This window comes from Musca autumnalis, unplaced genomic scaffold, assembly GCF_047663935.1.
Source record: "Musca autumnalis isolate F117 unplaced genomic scaffold, ASM4766393v1 scaffold_5, whole genome shotgun sequence".
In the NCBI taxonomy this organism is placed as follows: domain Eukaryota; kingdom Metazoa; phylum Arthropoda; class Insecta; order Diptera; family Muscidae; genus Musca; species Musca autumnalis.
Genome location: NW_027412088.1, coordinates 28,765,266 through 28,785,310, shown reverse-complemented (window position 1 = coordinate 28,785,310; position 20,045 = coordinate 28,765,266). Strand labels below are relative to the sequence as shown.

Sequence of the window (20,045 nt, the reverse complement as noted above, 5' to 3'; positions counted from 1 at the left end):
TTTCGTTGACCATGGGCTTTAGTCGTTCGCACAATATCCCTGACACTATCTTGTATGCGATAGGGAGAAGACTTATGCCCCTATAGTTGGAGCATAAAGTCTTATCTCCTTTCTTATGGACGGGACACAGGATGCTCAGGTTCCAATCGTCTGATACGCGTTCTTCCTGCCAGATGGAGCTAACTAGCTGATGCATACACCTTATCGCCTCCGGTTTTAAACAGCTCGGCTGGTAGGCCATCAGCACCTGCTGCCTTATTATTCTTCATCCGGTTTATTGCTGTCTTTACCTCATCTTGGCCGGTTGGTATACATTCAATATCATCCTCTTGGATTGGATCTGTGGTATCTTCGTCGACTTCGCTACTATTGGATACCAACAGTTTGGAAAAATGCTCTTTCCATATCCTTAGCACACTATCTGTATCAGTTACCAGATTACCTTGCTGGTCTCTACAGGAGGATGTGCCAGTTCCAAAGCCATCAGTTTGATGTTTCACTCTTTGGTAGAATTTTCGGACTTCATTCTGTCTCCTGTACATCTCGATTTGTTCACACTCCCGCTTTTCCGTCTCTCTCTTTTTCCTGCGGAAAAGACGTTTCTCCTCTCTCCTTTTCTCCCGGTACCTCTTTCGTGCGCTACGCGTTGCTACTGATTGTAAAGTAGCCCTATATGCCGCATTTTTTTCTTCGGTAGCAGCACGACACTCCTGGTCATACCATGGATTCCTTGGTGGAGGTCTCTGGTATCCAAGTACTGATTTTGCGGCTGTTTGCATGGAGTGGGCAATGTTTTGCCATTGTCCTGATATGTTATCGGGACGAGGAGAGCTTTGATTAAGCAGTTGGGCCAGTTGAGTGGAATATGCTGTGGCTATCTGTTGTGATTGCAGCTTACCGATGTCCAACTTCCATGTTGTGTCTGTTCGCACTTTGTTTGCTACGTTTAATCTGGTACGTACCTTTGCCGCAACAAGGTAGTGGTCCGAGTCTATGTTTGCACCTCGGAACGATCGTACATCCAACACGCTTGATGCATGTCTTCCATCTATCACAACGTGATCAACTTGATTTCTTGTTCTTTGATCTGGCGACAGCCAGGTGCCATTATGAATATCGAGATGCTTAAATCTGGTACTGCTAACTACCATGTTTCTTGCAGCTGCAAAGTCTATCAGCCTCATACCATTGTCAGATGTTTCACTGTGGAGACTGAATTTCCCGATAGTTGGGCCAAAGATATTCTTCTTTTCCAATTTTGACATTAAAATCGCCTAGTATAATTTTAATGTCATGGGCAGGGCAAAGGTCATAAGTTTCTTCTAAGCGCTCGTAAAAAATATCTTTGGTCTGTTCGTCCTTCTCTACAGTGGGAGCATGAGCGCAAATAAAGCTGATGTTGAAGAATTTTGCTTTTAATCGAATTGCAGCGAGTCTTTCATTCATTGGGGTGAAGCTTGAGACCATTTGTTTTAACCTCAGACCAACTACAAATCCGCAACCAAACACAGTGCGTCACCTTTAGGTGTTGTTGTGACGCCCGGTAGAAACCAATCCAGAGAAAAAAGCATAAGCAGAAAGCAGCAGAATCTCTAGTTAAAGAAGCAGCACTTACCGACGCTCGTGCTAAACCACAAGAATGGAAAGTTGTGTCGAAGAGGAGAAAACCACGCCCTAAAAGACCAAGAGAAAGGGAAGATGCTGTCGTCATTAAGCCACGCGAGGGGCATAGCTATGCAGACGTACTTAAAAGACTTTGCGAAACGTTAATCCTGAAAATACGTAAGTAGCTATACAATCCGTGCGGAAGACGAAGACTGGGTCTATACTTCTCGTGATGGGAAAAGGAGGAAACAAAGACGAATTCTGGGAAACAATAACGGAATCGCTTAAAGACGAGGCAATAGTGCAGAACAAGAAATCAAAGGTCACAATAGAGATAATAGACCTCGACGCACTCACCACAGAGGACGAAGTCCGCAAATCAATCAACAAGGTGACGAATCTGGTGAAGGAAGGCCTGGACGTGAGGCTCTCTTCAACGAGAACAGAAAAGAGCTTTTGTGTCGCTACCAGCATCAAATGCGAACACAGTCCTTGAAAGACGAAATATCCGTATTGGATGGCCAAACTGCAAAGTTAAATACCGTGATGATATAAAGGGATGTTTTAAATGCTTCGAGCCAGGGCACATGCAGTGGGACTGTAAAGGCCCAGATCGGAAATCAATGGGTGTTTGTAGAAAGTGCGGGCAGATAGGCCACAACATGAAGGATTGCACTAACCTAGTTAAATGCTGCATTTGCTCAGGAATTGCGAATAGGCATACCAACCACATGCCCGGTTCCGGCAGCTGCAACCACAACATGATTAGGTTTCTCCAAGCAAACATGCACAGAAGTAAAGTGGCAAATGCACTACTGCCAAAGATAGTAGAAGAAGTGAATGCGGATATAGTTATAATTAGCGAGCAATATACAAATAAAAACGACGGGAATAGGATACGCAATGAATTGCAATAATCGGTTTTTCCATTATTCGGTTTTCGTGTAAAACTTAAAACTGGACTTTCGGTTAGTCGATTATTTGAGAGTGTTCTAAAAGTCGACTTTCGATTAATCGTTAACCGCCGAAAACCGATTATAATCGACCATTTTCCTTGATGCGAACCGTGATGGTTATATGTATAAAAAAAGTACCGTCAATTATGCGGTTTTAGCACACCTAATAGTCAACTACGAATAATAATAGACTAAGATTAATGGTTGACTACGAATAATACTTGACTCCGTCTTCCGAAAGTCGACTAAGAATAATCGATTATTCGGTTTTCGCACAGTCAATAGTCGACTACGACTTTTGGATATTTTACGGTTAATAATCGATTAAACGATTAACCGAAATCGATTTTACGTATCCCTAGACGGGAAGTGGCTTGAAGATATCAGAAAAACTGCAGCAATCTGGATCGCACAAAGTAACCAGATCATCAAAACCAGCGGGAACGGACATGGATATACGTGGATGCAACTCGCCAGTGCTACCATCATAAGCTGCTACCTCACCCCAAACGAAAATATTGATGCGTTCCAAGAGAAACTAAACTCCATTGAAGACCTCGCAAGATCACAGTGCAGAGATTTGATAATTGCTGGTTTCAACTCTCGAGCAATCGAGTGGGGAATGCCAACAACCGAGTCAAGGGGACAGCGCATATTAGAAATGATCGCACGTCTCGGTATGATAACCATAAACTCTGGGAACACACCAACTTTTAGACGCCCAGGGTGTGAGGGAACTATACCAGACGTCATTATCATTATTATTAGTTTTAATATTATAATTTTTGTCATTATTATTATTATTATTTTTAATATAATGATTGATATTATTACTTATTTTTATTGTATAGTTTTCTTATTATTTATTGTATTTTTATTATTATTAATACTATTATCTTTTATTATTTTTATTACTTTAATTTTTGTTATTTTTAATTTGTATTTTTTTTTTTTTTTGTAATAATGAACATTTTTGTAGATCCCCACGAACAGATGAACTGTGGCGTTAATGAGGAATTTTCCAGATGCGGTTCATTTTGTCCTTTGACCTGTGAAAGGAGAAGTATCGACGTGTGTTTCCAAATGTGTGTCGGAGGCTGTCATTGTAAAAAGGGATACTTAAGAAATTCAGCTAATGAGTGTGTAGTTCCGGAGGATTGTTAGTGTAAATGAATTTGAATAAATCATATCATATTAATAAAAATTTTGAATTTTTGAATTTGAAATGGGAAGGTAATTAGTGGTTTATTCCAAAATTGTGAAAAGGGAAATTGTGAATATGTAGCTCTATTGTTTTCTGGTGGAGTTCACAATAGGATTTTAAAAGCTTTTGGATTATTTGGCTGGAAGTATGGATTTGTCCGGAAAATGACTAACATCGGTGAAAATGGCAATTCTCGAACAGATTTTTTTTTACGATATACATATGTATATAATTTCAGCCAAGGGGATACTTATCAGTCATTATTTCAGTTGGTGCGCGTTTGGGCTATAATATCAAACAGAAAAAAACCATTTGGTAAGAAAACTTCCAAAATCTGATTAATTAATTAAATTAATGGAGTCCGACACACCCAACTAATATGCTACGATCATTTCACTGGTGGTTTAATTCAGCTCATCAGGCATATTGGATGTGAATGACAAGAAGGCAAAGGCTGAGTTTGATAGCTTCTATTTATACGGACAGTATTGCAAATTTGCAGATATGAAGTATTTTTGAAGCGTTTTTTAATCAGGTCAACCTAGTGTCATGTCTAGAATCATTTCTCAATACATACACATATACAATTGAAGGGGGTTTCCTTCATGAAATGTAGCGCCTTCCAGTTCAGAAGTTTGATAGATTGGCAGTGGCTTAATTCAGTTAATTAAAAACTTTCTTAATAATGACTTCGTCCTAATAAGACAAAAATAAATAAAAATCTAACTAATTTCTTATTTCTTAAACTATTTTTTACCTTTTACTGAGCACAAAAAAACATTTTTCTGAGATGTTTACAAGAAATCTATTAAACCTTGAGCAACTTTCGATTTTTTTATTTTTATTTTATTTTATTTTGTTGAAAAATACTGCACTGCCCATTTTTTGTTTGTTTACTTTTAATTTGATAACAAAATTATGACATACATATATGTAGAATAAGATTTGTTTAATATCAAAGCAAAAGTTCTTATAAATAAAAATGTACGTACGTTGCATGTGCATATATTTTTTGCATATGGTCATTTGATTTTTTAAACAAACTTTGTCCCAATTTTGTTATCTGCCAAAACGAAGCCATTATGCAAAGCTCTCAATTTTGCCCCTTAAATCCCAAAATCACGAGGCAAATTTTGTATAAATTCTCCCAATGGATCATCATGCCCTGATTAGTTGTTCTGAGAGTTTCAAAGAAGAAAAAAGTAATTTGCAAAAATGTCAAAATTCTTAGTTTTGTTTGCTTTGGTGGCTGTTCTTGCTGTGTCGGTGCAATCATGTAAGATAATAAATTTCAAAAATTTTTTAAGCTTTTTTTTGTTTTTAATTATTATATTTTTTTGTAGTTCCTTTCGAACCAATTGAATGTGGTGTTAATGAAGAATATACCACTTGCGGTTCACATTGTGCCCCTACTTGCGAACAGAGATCTTTCCATATGTGTGTCTACAGTTGTTTCATTGGCTGTCAATGTAAAGAGGGATTTTTAAAAAATTCGGCTAATAAGTGTGTCGCACCGGAAGATTGTTAGTGTAAATGATTTGGAATAAAAATGGATATTAATTTTAAAGAATTTGAATAAATGTAAATATAAAATTTATACTATCTCAGCGAAAAGGAAATTTGAAATGGGAAATTAAAAAGAGCTTATTCCAAATTTGTGAACATAGAATCCTCCATTTCCATTGTTCACAAATTTGGAATTTGGTGTGGGATTTTCTTACAAAATGTTGCCATATATATTTTAAGTATTGAGGAATTGTTTGCAAAAATAAAAAATGAAAACGAATCAGTCAGCTTTGCCGGCAGCTAAATACCATCCATCTGTGACTGTACAAACAAGTATAGCAGGAGTGATGGTCCTAAATGTCTTAATTCACTGTGCAACATTTTTAAGGTGATCGAACTGATCATTTTTTGAAAGTACAGACCCAAACGACAAGAGACCCTAGTTGGGTTTTGTTGTGTCAGATCCAGCTCGGATTTTACGGCCCCATCTAAATATGGTTAAATATTGCGTTTTTAAAGAAATTCGGGGCTATATCTCTAAAACCAATGCAAATCTTCTTCTGACCTCTGAAGCAAATTTGTAGATATGGACAAGAATAAAATGTTTGAAGATATAATTAACTCGAAAAACTACATTTATTGCCTCAAATTTCAAAATATAAGCAAAAATGCCACAATTTTTATACATTTCGCACCGTATCTCCAAAACCGTTACTTTTTTCTGAATATTTTCTGTTGGAAAAATATTCCCTGGAATGTAGTGCACAACTCTTCAGAACATGTCATTGTTGTAAAATGCCTCTATTCCGATGTTTTCAGTACATTTTTCAACGACGATTTAATAAAAATGTCAATAATGTGGTGGAATCCGAAATGCGAGAATAAACTGTTGGTGTGAACTGTGTTTGAAATACGCGTTGTAAGAGATATGATGCAAAATACCGCTGAAACAACATAAAGTAAGCATTTTAGAGTTTCAGAATGTTCTAAAGAATTGTTGAGAACTTTATTTGGAAGATTTTTGCCAAAGGTTACTTGGTTCAACTCCCAATAGTTTAGCCGATACTGACCAGAATTTCAGCAATTATGTAAAATTTTCTATATTTTATTGATTTTGATGCCCTAGAAGGAGTTTTTCTTATATGGTTTTTTCAAAAGATAAGTTCTACTAGTATAGGGCTACAATATTGCTAAAGACAGCATAACGGATCTTATTTTGAGAGTCATATCTTTTCGATAGATATCGCGCCCACTAGTCATTTCAGTGGGTTATCGTACACCTGTTGGACCAGTATGCCAGGAAGCATGGACTTGTCCACGGAAAACATAATATGGATGTACATCATCGGTATAAATTTCCAAAGGATCTCCGAACAGACCCTAAACTGCACTTGGAGGGGAGGACCGATATGGGCCATTTCAGAAGTTAAACTAAGTTTGGACAAAATATGACAAAGGTCAAATTTTGGACCAAATCGGTCTATCAGTTCGAGAGTTATTGTGCTCTCCAACTACTACATATGGTGCCATAGGGGTTCTTTACAGCTTTCGGGCAGTTTCCCCAAGAAATATATAGCAAATATAGTCCATATTCAAACCTGATCTATATATGGTAGATATATTAAGATGCGTAAAGTATGGACCAAATCTGTCACTCCCAGCAAGAGGCTTATCTTCGAACATAAACTAAGTTTGGGCAAATATTATGAAGGCCAATCGGCAGATCTGTTCGAGAGTTATCTTGCGCTCCAACCACTATACACGGTGTCATGGGGGTTTTTGCACCTTTCAGGCTATTTTCTCAGGAAATAGGGTTTTGCCCCTGAGGAAACTTGTACCTTCGCATAGAGGACAGTAAATACAAGATGCTACAACAAAAATCAAAACGATTCGAAAGCAGGTCCTAAACTGAACTTTTCCGAAATTTTGTGTGGGAGGTACCCGAAGGAGTGGACCGATTGAGTCCATATTTAAACTTCATCTAAGTCTGGTAGAACTTTCACGATGTACAAAGTGTGGGCCAAATCGGTTACTCCCTTCAAGAGCTATAGTGCGCACAAATTTTCCGAACATTTTCGAATTTTGTGGGGTAGGTACCGGAAGGAGTGGACCGATATAACCCATCTTCGAACTTAAACTAAGTTTGGGCAAAATATTACGAAAGCCAAATTTTGAACCGAATCGGTTGCTCCGTTCGAGAGTTATCGTGCGCACCAGCCAGACAGACGGACAGACAGACAGACGGACGGACATGGCTAAATCAACTCCAAATTGTCTGAAACACATTTCGTCCAAACATACTTGGTTTCTAAAACCATTATTTCGATGAGGCACATTTTGCCCGTATGAAAGTGTATATACCCTCGTTACTGGTTCATATCGGTCTTCTCCTTAGGGTGCCTGTCCCACAAAAGTTCAACATTTTTGTTTAAGTGTAGAACCTTTGGATAATTATACCGATGGTTCTCCTTATGGTCCTGTTTACAGCAATATTATGTTTTTCATGGGCAAGTCCATGCTTGCTGACATAGTGATCCAAAAGATCGCAAGTTCAAATGTTCCAAAAGGTACACACAATTCCGAAACCTCCCACTATTCGATCTGTCCGTAGATGAAAGTATCAATTCACATAGGTTGAGGATATATCTATGTCGGTAAAGTCGACTGATACTTTCTTACTTGTTACTTTTTTATTTTGGCAAACAATATATAATCTTTTGCCATATCTACAATATAACGAAATTGCTATAGGAATTGTAAACTACCCCACAGCAAAAACAACAGAACCACGATATATTGACCTTATCCATTTTCTCAGTTTCGGAATAAACCATTTTAATTTTCCATTTCTAATAGCATTTCAACTGAGAACACTATACAAAATCTATTTTAATAAAATAATTTTAATTTTTTATTATTATTCAATTTAATTTCCACTAACATTCCTCCGGAGCTACACACTCATTAGCCGAGTTTCTTAAATATCCACGCTTACAGTGACATCCAATTTCACAACTTAGGACACACCAGTCGAAAGTTGGCTTTTCACAAGTCTTGATACACGATGGGCCACAAGTAAATTCTTCATTAACACCACATTCCATCGTTTCGAAAGGAACTACAAAAAATTTCATTTAAAAAAATATATTTAAAACAATTTTGAAATTTATTTACTTACACGATTGCACCGATACAGCAAGAACAGCAATCATGGCAAACAAAATCAAGAATTTTGACATTTTTGCAAACTGTTTTTTTTTTCTCTATTAAATTCTCAGAGCAAATATTGCGGATTGATAGACTATTTAGGGAATTTATACAAAATTTTGGCACGGGATTATGAGATTTAGAGGGCTACTTGTGTGACCTTTTTTAATTGGATTCGTTTGGATGATAACAAAATTGGGTCGGATTTTGTTTCAAAAACCAAAATTAAATGACGAAATGAAAAAAAATATATGCACATGCTTACGTACATGCAAATACATATCAGGAAAAATGTCTAAAATTGTCTTTTCCATTTCAAAAAAATCAAAAAAATGTTTTGATACTACATCAATGATTTTTGGTACATAGATTAGGAAAAAAATCAGCATTCCAAATCTATATTCGTTACAAACTTTGATCGTTGCGCGCAAAAGATATGACCGTTTTAATTATGATAATAAGAAAAAATTCTAAAAAAATCGCGGCTTAATATAATTAGCTGTTATATCCTATTATCGTTAACTGAATTCGTAACCTTTGCGATGGTGCAAAAAAATAATCGCGAAGTCTCAATGGATTCGCGAAAAAATCAAATTTGTTAAATAATTTCACGTATTTACAAACATATTTTTGAAACAATAGCGCTCATAGTTACGAAAAATATATAAAAAAAATTATAACAGCATCCAGACATTATGAGGAATAAAATGAAACCTAAGTTGTGAAAGATGGAGCTATAGTATTCATGTTATTTGCAAAAATACGAAGAAAATATTACGAACAAATTAAAATCATATTATTCTAATTTTATTTTTTTATGGTTTTATAGGAAAAGTTGGAGAAAAAATGTTTGAGTTCTTCGGCATTTTCGTCAAAATTTCACGCAATAATGATGATATTCCGTTGTAACAAATTTTTCGCTTATAGTTTTCCTATTGGATAATATTATTAGAACCTTATATTAAATCACAAGGAATTCCAATTGTGGCATAACGTTAAAATAATGTTATATTGAATATTACAACATTTGAGACGCATATAAACCGCGTAATTATGAAAATGACATGATGCGCATCCGGTTTCCCAACACAGCGAATCAATCCATCTTTTTTTATGTACAGTTTGTCAAATTCTATTTGGCGGCCACGATGTAGCATCTGCTGCATTTAAGGGTGCAAAATACAGTAAAATGGTCATAATTTCCGCGAAGTTCATTTACATTTTATGCGCATCCGATTTCAATAATGACCATTAAAAAATACATCGTTCTATGCCGTTTCAATGCGATCCATCAAGAACCGTGGATGTAGCATCTCACTCAATTTTTAGAAAAAATCTATTATATCTCTGGATTAGCGATAGTTTTGAAATATCTGTTTTCGCGCAGTTTAAACACGTGTATCGATCTATTTATTTAAGTAGAACTGACACATCCAAAACGCGTTTTAATATGCGATATTTTCAAAATAATTTTTTGCAAATTTTCGAAATTTGAGGGGTATCATATCCGCCGATCTAGTGGGTGGATTTTTACGCGTCGTGGCTTGTTAGATTCAGAACGTAAAAAAACTAAATTTACGCGGGTTTCCACGGAAATCCAATTACGTTTGTAAATTTTAAACCAAAAAAATAGGTTTTTGTGAAAAATTTACGCACAAAAATTTCGTGTTTAGGCGCAGATTACTGTGATCCTGTGAGGGCTACACCCTCATGTTATACATTAAAAAATGCGAAATCGCGAGTACTACAATCCAATAATAAGCTTTTAGGGAAATCCTGCTGCGCGTCCCGATTAGAGCAAAAATTTAAAAAACCCCATTTTTCAGGTTTCAAAATGTCAGCATCCGTTTGAGGTAGATACAGTGGATATATTAAAAAATAATACATTAGAAACTTCAACTCTGAAGTGTGCTCTTTAACTTTTCCTTTGTGCATTAAACTCTACATTGTGTTGTAAAACCACTAATTGGAAAATAACATAATGAAACTCGTTTATTTCAACGATTTTTTCCGATTTTTTTACATTAGTACGACCACAGCTTCCGCTCTAATTATTATTTTAAGAAACCCCTCGGTGAATCGGGCTAAAACAGTTTATTTTGCCGAAATGCGGTCAAAAGTTATGGTATAGTAAAACTGATCGCGAGTTACAATACCCCATACCTCAGTTTTAACATAAGTTAATTTTCTACAAAAAGCTTGATATGCTTGTATTTATAAGAATGTGTATATATTTTTTAATTTCATTTCATTGCTTTTTTTTTTTTTTTTTTTTTGAAAAAAAAAAAACTCTTTCCTAATTTTTTTTTGTTATCTACCAAAATGAATTCACTATCAAAAGGTCACAAAGTAGCCCAAAATCACTAGGCAAAATTTGTATAAATTCCCCCAATAGATCATCATTCCCCATCAGTTGCTCTGAGAGTTTCAAAGGAGAAAAAACTTATTTACAAAAATGTCTAAATTCTTGGTTTTGTTTGCCTTGGTTGCTGTCCTTGCTGTGTCGGTGCAATCGTGTAAGTTAATAAATTTCGAAATTCTTTGAAAAGTTTTATATGTTTAAAAATTAATTTTATTTGTAGTTCCTTTCGAACCGAAGGAATGCGGTGTTAATGAACAATATACCGCTTGCGGCTCAGTGTGTCGGACTTGTGAATATAGAAATCGCATGATGTGTCCGCTCATGTGTTTCATGGGCTGTGAATGTAAAGAGGGATTATTAAGAAACTCGGCTGGAGAGTGTGTAGCTCCAGAGGATTGTTAGTGGAAATCAATTTGAATAAAACTGAAAATTTAAATATCATATTTTTTAATTATTTTCTCGTTGGTTATAAAAATATAAAACGAAGTGATGCAAACGAACTAAAGGCATTGTCGTTGAACATGGATCCCAACACGATATAATTTTCCACCAGAACACTTGAATATTTTTCTGGTCAACTTTTGTAGCACAGTGCCATTTATCGACATTTTTCGAAAAGTTTTCACCTTCTCAAGGCAAAAACCGCCTGAAGGAGCGTTCCAATGCTTCTGCGATGTTTTAGAGAGTTCTTAATAACTGTCTTGGCTACAATTTTTGTCTGTGTGTTGGATCGAAAATCTCAATGATTTGGCCGTTACATGCCAAAATGTCAAAAAAACGTGGATAAAAAAATAAAGTCAAAATCGGGAGGCTCGATTTTCACCGTAGACCTATGGTCTAGTGGACTTTTTTGCTCAGTTCAATCCCAGGAATCAGAAACGCGAAGGGCCCATTAAGGTTTTTTTTTCCTTCCATACAAATCGCCCCGGTCTAATGTATAAGCATATATAACGTTTTTTTTTTTTTTTTTTTTTTGATAAAGATTTATATTTCGAGTTGCCATTTTCCCTGAATTTTTGTTATAAATACAAGCATATTTGCATGTTCGCAGTCATGTGCATATATTTTTTTTTAATTTTCCCATTTGATTTTGTTTTTTGAAACAAACTCAAATCCAATTTTGTTATCATCCAAAAGAAACCAATATAAAAGATCACACAAGAAGCTCTCTAAATCTCAAAATCACGGATCAAAATTTGTATAAATTCCCGCAAATAGACCTTCATTCCACATTAGTTGCTCTGAGAGTTTCAAAGGAGAAAAAAATTAATTGCAAAAATGTCCAAATTCTTGGTTTTGTTTGCCTTGGTTGCTGTTCTTGCTGCATCGGTGCAATCGTGTAAGTTAATAAATTTCAAAATTGATTTAAATATATTTTTATTTTTTTTTATTGACATTTTTTGTAGTTCCTTTCGGGCCGGTTGAATGTGGTGTTAATGAAGAATTTACTTGTGGCTCAGTGTGTATCCTGACTTGTGAAAAGCCATCTTTCGACATGTGTGTCGAATGGGTGTGTAGCTCCAGAGGAATGTTTGTGGAAATCATATTGAATAATAATAAAAATTAAAATTATTTTATTATTTTTTTTAATAAAGTTCTCAGTTGCAATGCTATTAGAATTGGAAAGGTAAAATGGTATTCCAAAATATGCGAGAAATTTTTTAAGATTTTTAAATGCATCCAAAGTGGCCAAATAGGCGCGGAATTTTTTAAGATTTTTAAATGGACCCAAAGAGGCCAAATAGGCGTGGAATTTTTTAAGATTTTTAAATGGACCCAAAGAGGCCAAATAGGCGTGGATTTTTTTAAGATTTTTAAATGGACCCAAAGAGGCCAAATAGGCGTGGAATTTTTTAAGATTTTTAAATGGACCCAAAGAAAACAATAGGCTTAGAATTTTTCAAGATTTTTTAAATAGACCCAAAGAGTCCAAATTTTTAAATGGACCCAAAGAGGCCAAATAGGCGTGGAATCTTTTAAGATTTTTAAATGGACCCAAAGAAGCCAAATAGGCGTAGAATTTTTTATGATTTTTAAATGGACCCAAAGTGGCCAAATAGGCGTGGAATTTTTTAAGATTTTTAAATGGACCCAAAGAAAACAATAGGCTTAGAATTTTTCAAGATTTTTTAAATAGACCCAAAGAGTCCAAATTTTTAAATGGACCCAAAAAGCCGCCAAAAGGAATGGAATTTTTTAAGATTTTTAAATGGACCCAAAGAGGCCAAATGGGCGTGGAATTTTTAAGATTTTTAAATGGACCCAAAGACGCCAAATAGGCGTGGAATTTTTTAAGATTTTTAAATGGACCCAAAGAGTCCAAATTTTTAAATGGACCCAAAGAGTCCAAATAGGCGTGGAATTTTTTAAGATTTTTAAATGGACCCAAAGAGTCTAAATTTTTAAATGGACCCAAAGAGTCCAAATAGGCGTGGAATTTTTTAAGATTTTTAAATGGACCCAAAGAAAACAATAGGCTTAGAATTTTTCAAGATTTTTTAAATAGACCCAAAGAGTCCAAATTTTTAAATGGACCCAAAGAGGCCAAATGGTCGTGGAATTTTTACGATTTTTAAATGGACCCAAAGAGGCCGCCAATAGGCGTGGAATTTTTTAAGATTTTTAAATGGACCCAAAGAGGCCAATAGGCGTGGAATTTTTTAAGATTTTTAAATGGACCCAAAGACGCCAAATAGGCGTGGAATTTTTTAAGATTTTTAAATGGACCCAAAGAGTCCAAATTTTTAAATGGACCCAAAGAGTCCAAATAGGCGTGGAATTTTTTAAGATTTTTAAATGGACCCAAAGAGTCCAAATAGGCGTGGAATTTTTTAAGATTTTTAAATGGACCCGAAGAAAACAATAGGCTTAGAATTTTTCAAGATTTTTTAAATAGACCCAAAGAGTCCAAATTTTTAAATGGACCCAAAGAGGCCAAATGGTCGTGGAATTTTTAAGATTTTTAAATGGACCCAAAGAGGCCAAATAGATTTTTTAAATGGACCCAAAGAGGCCAAATAGGCGTGGAATTTTTTAAGATTTTTAAATGGACCCAAAGAGGCCAAATAGGCGTGGAATTTTTTAAGATTTTTTAAATGGACCCAAAGAGGCCAAATAGGCGTGGAATTTTTTAAGATTTTTAAATGGACCCAAAGAGGCCAAATAGGCGTGGAATTTTTTAAGATTTTTTAATGGACCCAAAGAGGCCGCCAATAGGCGTGGAATTTTTTAAGATTTTTAAATGGACCCAAAGAGGCCAAATAGGTGTGGAATTTTTTATGATTTTTGAATGGACCCAAAGAGGCCAAATAGGCGTGGAATTTTTTAAGATTTTTAAATGGACCCAAAGAGGCCAAATAGGTGTGGAATTTTTTAAGATTTTTAAATGGACCCAAAGAGGCCGCCAATAGGCGTGGAATTTTTTAAGATTTTTAAATGGACCCAAAGAGGCCAAATAGGTGTGGAATTTTTTAAGATTTTTAAATTGACCCAAAGGGGCCAAATAGGCGTGGAATTTTTTAAAATTTTTAAATGGACCCAAAGAGGCCAAATAGCCATGGAATTTTTTAAGCTTTTTAGATGGACCCAAAGAGGCTAAATAGGCTTGGAATTTTTTAAGATTTTTAGATGGACCCAAAGAGGCCAAATAGGCTTGGAATTTTTTAAGATTTTTAAATGGACCCAAAGAGGCCAAATAGGCGTGGAATTTTTTAAGATTTTTAAGTGGACCCAAAAAGGCCAAAAAGGCGTGGAATTTTTTAAGATTTTTAAATGGACCCAAAGAGGCCAAATAGGCGTGGATTTTTTTAAGATTTTTAAGTGGACCCAAAGAGGCCAAATAGGCGTGGAATTTTTTAAGATTTTTAAATGGACCCAAAGAAGCCAAATAGGCCTGGAATTTGTTAAGATTTTTAAATGGACCCAAAGAGGCCAAATAGGCGTGGAATTTTTTAAGATTTTTAAATGGACCCAAAGAAGCCAAATAGGCCTGGAATTTGTTAAGATTTTTAAATGGACCCAAAGAAGCCAAATAGGCCTGGAATTTGTTAAGATTTTTAAATGGACCCAAAGAAGCCAAATAGGCCTGGAATTTGTTAAGATTTTTAAATGGACCCAAAAAGGCCAAATAGGCGTGGAATTTTTTAAGATTTTTAAATGGACCCAAAGAAGCCAAATAGGCCTGGAATTTGTTAAGATTTTTAAATGGACCCAAAGAAGCCAAATAGGCCTGGAATTTGTTAAGATTTTTAAATGGACCCAAAAAGGCCAAATAGGCGTGGAATTTTTTAAGATTTTTAAATGGACCCAAAGAAGCCAAATAGGCCTGGAATTTGTTAAGATTTTTAAATGCACCCAAAGAAGCCAAATAGGCCTGGAATTTGTTAAGATTTTTAAAAGGGCCCAAAGAGGCCAAATAGACGTGGAATTTTTTATGATTTTTAAATGGACCCAAAGAGGCCAAATAGGCGTGGAAATTTTTATGATTTTTAAATGGACCCAAAGAGGCCAAATAGGCGTGGAATTTTTTAAGATTTTTAAATGGACCCAAAGAGGCCAAATAGGCGTGGAATTTTTTAAGATTTTTAAATGGACCCAAAAAGGCCGCCAAAAGGCATGGAAATTTTTAAGATTTTTCAATGGACCCAAAGAGGCCAAATATGCGTGGAATTTTTTAAGATTTTTAAATGGACCCAAAGTGGCGTGGAATTTTTTAAGATTTTTAAATGGACCCAAAGTGGCGTGGAATTTTTTAAGATTTTTAAATGGACTCAAAGAGGCCAAATAGGCATGGAATTTTTTAAGATTTTTAAATGGACCCAAAGAGGCCAAATAGGCGTGGAATTTTTTAAAATTTTTAAATGGACCCACAGAGGCCAAATAGGCGTGGAATTTTTTAAGATTTTTAAATGGACCCAAAGAGGCCGCCAATAGGCGTGGAATTTTTTAAGATTTTTAATTGGACCCAAAGAGGCGTGGAATTTTTTAAGATTTTTAAATGGACCCAAAGTGGCGTGGAATTTTTTAAGATTTTTAAATGGACTCAAAGAGGCCAAATAGGCATGGAATTTTTTAAGATTTTTAAATGGACCCAAAGAGGCCAAATAGGCGTGGAATTTTTTAAAATTTTTAAATGGACCCACAGAGGCCAAATAGGCGTGGAATTTTTTAAGATTTTTAAATGGACCAAAGAGGCCAAATAGGCGTGGAATTTTTTAAGATTTTTAAATCGGCTCAAGTAGCCGGATAGGCATGGATTTTTTTAAGATTTTTAAATGGACCCAAAGAGGCCAAATAGGCGTGAAATTTTTTAAGATTTTTAAATGGACCCAAAGAAAACAATAGGCCAATTATTATTTGGGGGTAGGTACCATAAATCGTACACCAAATTGTTCCACTGACAGGGCCAATGAACACAGTCTGTATGAATAAAGTCCTCGATCCTAGAAATTTCAGGAGCGGTTAGTCCTTGTGATCACAACAACATAATTTTTGTTCTAGAAAAGCCAATACTTCACGAGATATTTTAAAGCCCCTGAATGTTTGAATATTTAGGGACACCTCTACTAACAGCTGCCGCACAAACGTTTCAGTTAAGTGCAAGTTTTTTCCTAAGGTAGTAACTGTCATCTCCATTAAAATGCATTTTAATAGAGATGACAGTGTGTTGCTTTTTAATAGAGATGACAGTGACTACCTGAGGAAAAAGCTTGCACTTAACTGAAACATTTGTACAATATCTACAAAAACAACAAAACCGCCACATATTGACTTTTTCCATTTTCACAGTTTTGTAATAAAGCATTTTTACTTTTATATTTCTAAGATAGCATTCAAAATTTATATTAATAAAATAATTTCAATTGTAATTATTATTCAATTTGATTCCACTAACACTGCTCTGGAGCTACACACTCATTAGCCGAGTTTCTTAAATATCCTTGCTTACAGTGACATCCAAAGGCACAACTGTAGACACACCAGTCGAAGGATGGCTTTTCACATGTCTTGATACACGTTGAGCCACAAGTAAATTCTTCATTAACACCACATTCCATCGGTTCGAAAGGATCTACAAACAATTTTATTTAAAAAAAAAAAAAATATATTTAAAATAACTTTGAAATTTATTAACATACACGATTGCACCGACACAGCAAGGACAGCAACCAAGGCAAATAAAACCAAGAATTTGGACATTTTTGTAAATTAATTTTTCTCCTTTGAAACTCTCAGAGCAACTATTGTGGAATGATTGTCTATTGGGGGAATTTATACAAATTTTAGCAGCATCATAATGACCTTTCCATAATGAATTCGTTGGGTAGATAACAAAATTGGGATAGAGTTTGTTTCAAACACACAAAATTAAATGACAAAATATTTAAACATAAATGTTTATAAACAAAAAGGTTTATGTATGTATGCATGTATGTATGTATATGTATTAAACGTCAATAAAACATATATACAGATGCTGTCGTACTATGTTCGACCTGCGGGAGTATTTTCTTAAATTGTTTTATTCTTGATTTCCAGACTATTTTGAAAAAAAAAACAAAATTGCAACAGCTATACCAATAAAAACGCCACCAATGTTTTGATTTTTTGATAAAGATTTGTTTGTCATTTGCCCTGAACTTTCTTATAAATACAAACATATTTGCATGTACAAAAACATGTGCATATACATATTTTTCATGTTGTCATTTATTTTTTTTTTTTGAAACAAACTCAGTCCCCATTTTGTTATCATCCAAACGAATACCACATAGAAAGGTCACACAAGTAGCGCTTTGAATCTCAAAATCCCGCGAAAAAATTTGTATAAATTCCCCCAATAGATCATCATTCCCCATCAGTTGCTCTGAGAGATTCAAAGGAGAAAAAAAATTACTTGCAAAAATGTCAAAATTCTTGATTTTCTTCGCTTTGGTTGCTGTTTTTGCTGTGGCCGCCGTACAATCATGTAAGATAATAAATTTTAAAATTATTTTCAAAATGTTTTTTGTTTGTTTTCAACAATAATTTGTATTTTATAGTTCCCTTCGAACCTATTGAATGTGGTGTCAATGAAGAATATACCACTTGTGGCACAGTGTGTCGGACTTGTGAATACAGGAATAGCATCATATGCCCCATGAGTTGTATTATAGGCTGTATATGTAAACAGGGATTATTAAGAAACTCGGCTGGAGAGTGTGTAGTTCCGGAACAGTGTTAGTGTAAATGAAGAATGAATAATAAAAATTAATGAATGAATTTAAAAAAAAAAATTGAAATGTGTTCTCTCTCAGTGACAATGAAATTTGAAATGGGAAATTCAAATACGTTTTTTTTTTTTGCATAATTGTGAAAATGAAAATGGTGGATATGTGATGGTTCTGTTGTTTGCTATATGGCCTGAAAGAGGGCAGTCTCTCGACTATCAGTTAGCGAAAACAACTCCAACAACAAATTCCAGTCATCATTAAATTGAATTTGCCGAAAAAATTAATTTCCTTCGGAAACATAAAATATCTCATCTCATGTAAACACTACATTTCGTTTTACAGTTTCTCAAAGATAACCATCGTAAGGTCGATTTATTTTTATTTTTTAAGATTTTTAAATCGACCCAAAGAGGCCAAATAGGCGGGGATTTCTTTAAAATTTTTAAATCGACCTAAAGAGGCCAAGTAGGCGTGGAATTTTTTAAAATTTTTAAATGGACCCAAAGAGGCCAAATAGGCGTGGCATTTTTTAAAATTTTTAAATTGACCCAAAGATGCCAAATAGGCGTGGAATTTTTTATGATTATTAAATCGACCCAAAGAGGCCAAATAGGCGTGGAATTTTTTAAGATTTGTAAATCGACCCAAAGAGGCAAAATAGGCGTGGAATTTTTTAAGATTTTTAAATCGACCCAAATAGGCGTGGAATTTTTTAAGATTTTTAAATCGACCCAAATAGGCGTGGAATTTTTTAAGATTTTTAAATCGACCCAAATAGGCGTGGAATTTTTTAAGATTTTTAAATCGACCCAAATAGGCGTGGAATTTTTTAAGATTTTTAAATGGACCCAAATAGGCGTGGAATTTTTTAAGATTTTTAAATCGACCCAAATAGGCGTGGAATTTTTTAAGATTTTTAAATCGACCCAAATAGGCGTGGAATTTTTTAAGATTTTTAAATCGACCCAAATAGGCGTGGAATTTTTTAAGATTTTTAAATCGACCCAAATAGGCGTGGAATTTTTTAAGATTTTTAAATCGACCCAAATAGGCGTGGAATTTTTTAAGATTTTTAAATCGACCCAAATAGGCGTGGAATTTTTTAAGATTTTTAAATCGACCCAAATAGGCGTGGAATTTTTTAAGATTTTTAAATCGACCCAAATAGGCGTGGAATTTTTTAAGATTTTTAAATGGACCCAAATAGGCGTGGAATTTTTTAAGATTTTTAAATCGACCCAAATAGGCGTGGAATTTTTTAAGATTTTTAAATCGACCCAAATAGGCGTGGAATTTTTTAAGATTTTTAAATCGATCCAAATAGGCGTGGAATTTTTTAAGATTTTTAAATCGACCCAAATAGGCGTGGAATTTTTTAAGATTTTTAAATCGACCCAAATAGGCGTGGAATTTTTTAAGATTTTTAAAACAATTTCGTTTGTAATTTTTTGCCACTGAAATTCCAGTCATAATTAGATTAAATTTGCCATTTTTGGTACCTTCGGAAACATAAAATATATCATCTCATATAAACACTACATTTCTTTTTACCGTTTCTCAAAGACAACAATCGTAAGATCGAGTTAACAAATAACAAGTAAAAAAGTACCAGTCGGCTTTGCCGACAGAGATATACCCTCAGCCTGTGTATATTAAAACTATTTTTTCCCAAGATACGTACATATGTATTTAAGTGGTTTTAAAACTTTTGGGCGTTTCAACCGACAAAAATTTTGATTTTTGCGGAGGATATACTAAAAGGAATGGATCGACATTGACCGTTAAGGAAGTGGATCTCCAGCCACAACATATGGTGCCATAGGGGGTTTTTACACCCTTCGGGCCGTTTTCTCAAGAAGTATGGACTTGCCCCTAAAAAACTTTTACCGTCGTAATTGAGGCAGCGAATGCAAGTTGCTTCAACAAAAATCAAAGTGATTCGAGAGCAGGTCTTAAAGTGAACTTATCCGAAATTTTGTGTGGGAGGTACCGGA

The 20,045-nt window shown here is 34.8% G+C and overlaps 2 protein-coding genes across 2 annotated transcripts in view; one reads left to right on the top strand and one right to left on the bottom strand.

Annotated features, from left to right (window-relative positions):
- Positions 1–20,045, bottom strand: part of stw (laccase) — a 316,854-nt gene that overhangs the window by 162,625 nt on the left and 134,184 nt on the right. The gene's annotated exons all lie outside the window — the stretch shown is intronic.
- LOC141405949 (serine protease inhibitor swm-1-like) lies at positions 10,910–18,094 on the top strand. The gene is made up of 5 exons (XM_073990844.1): positions 10,910–10,994; positions 11,061–11,241; positions 11,892–11,897; positions 17,683–17,807; positions 17,881–18,094. The coding sequence occupies exons 1-5, from the start codon at positions 10,934–10,936 to the stop codon at positions 18,060–18,062; spliced, it is 555 nt and encodes a 184-aa protein (XP_073846945.1). The 5' UTR covers positions 10,910–10,933; the 3' UTR covers positions 18,063–18,094.

Excerpts from the sequence above, each read along its gene's own strand:
- LOC141405949 (XM_073990844.1), top strand. The coding sequence starts at position 10,934 with ATGTCTAAATTCTTGGTTTTGTTTGCCTTGGTTGCTGTCCTTGCTGTG. Across the intron at positions 10,995-11,060 it reads TGCTGTGTCGGTGCAATCGT|TTCCTTTCGAACCGAAGGAA; the intron begins GTAAGTTAATAA and ends TTTTATTTGTAG. Across the intron at positions 17,808-17,880 it reads TGTGGCCGCCGTACAATCAT|TTCCCTTCGAACCTATTGAA; the intron begins GTAAGATAATAA and ends TGTATTTTATAG.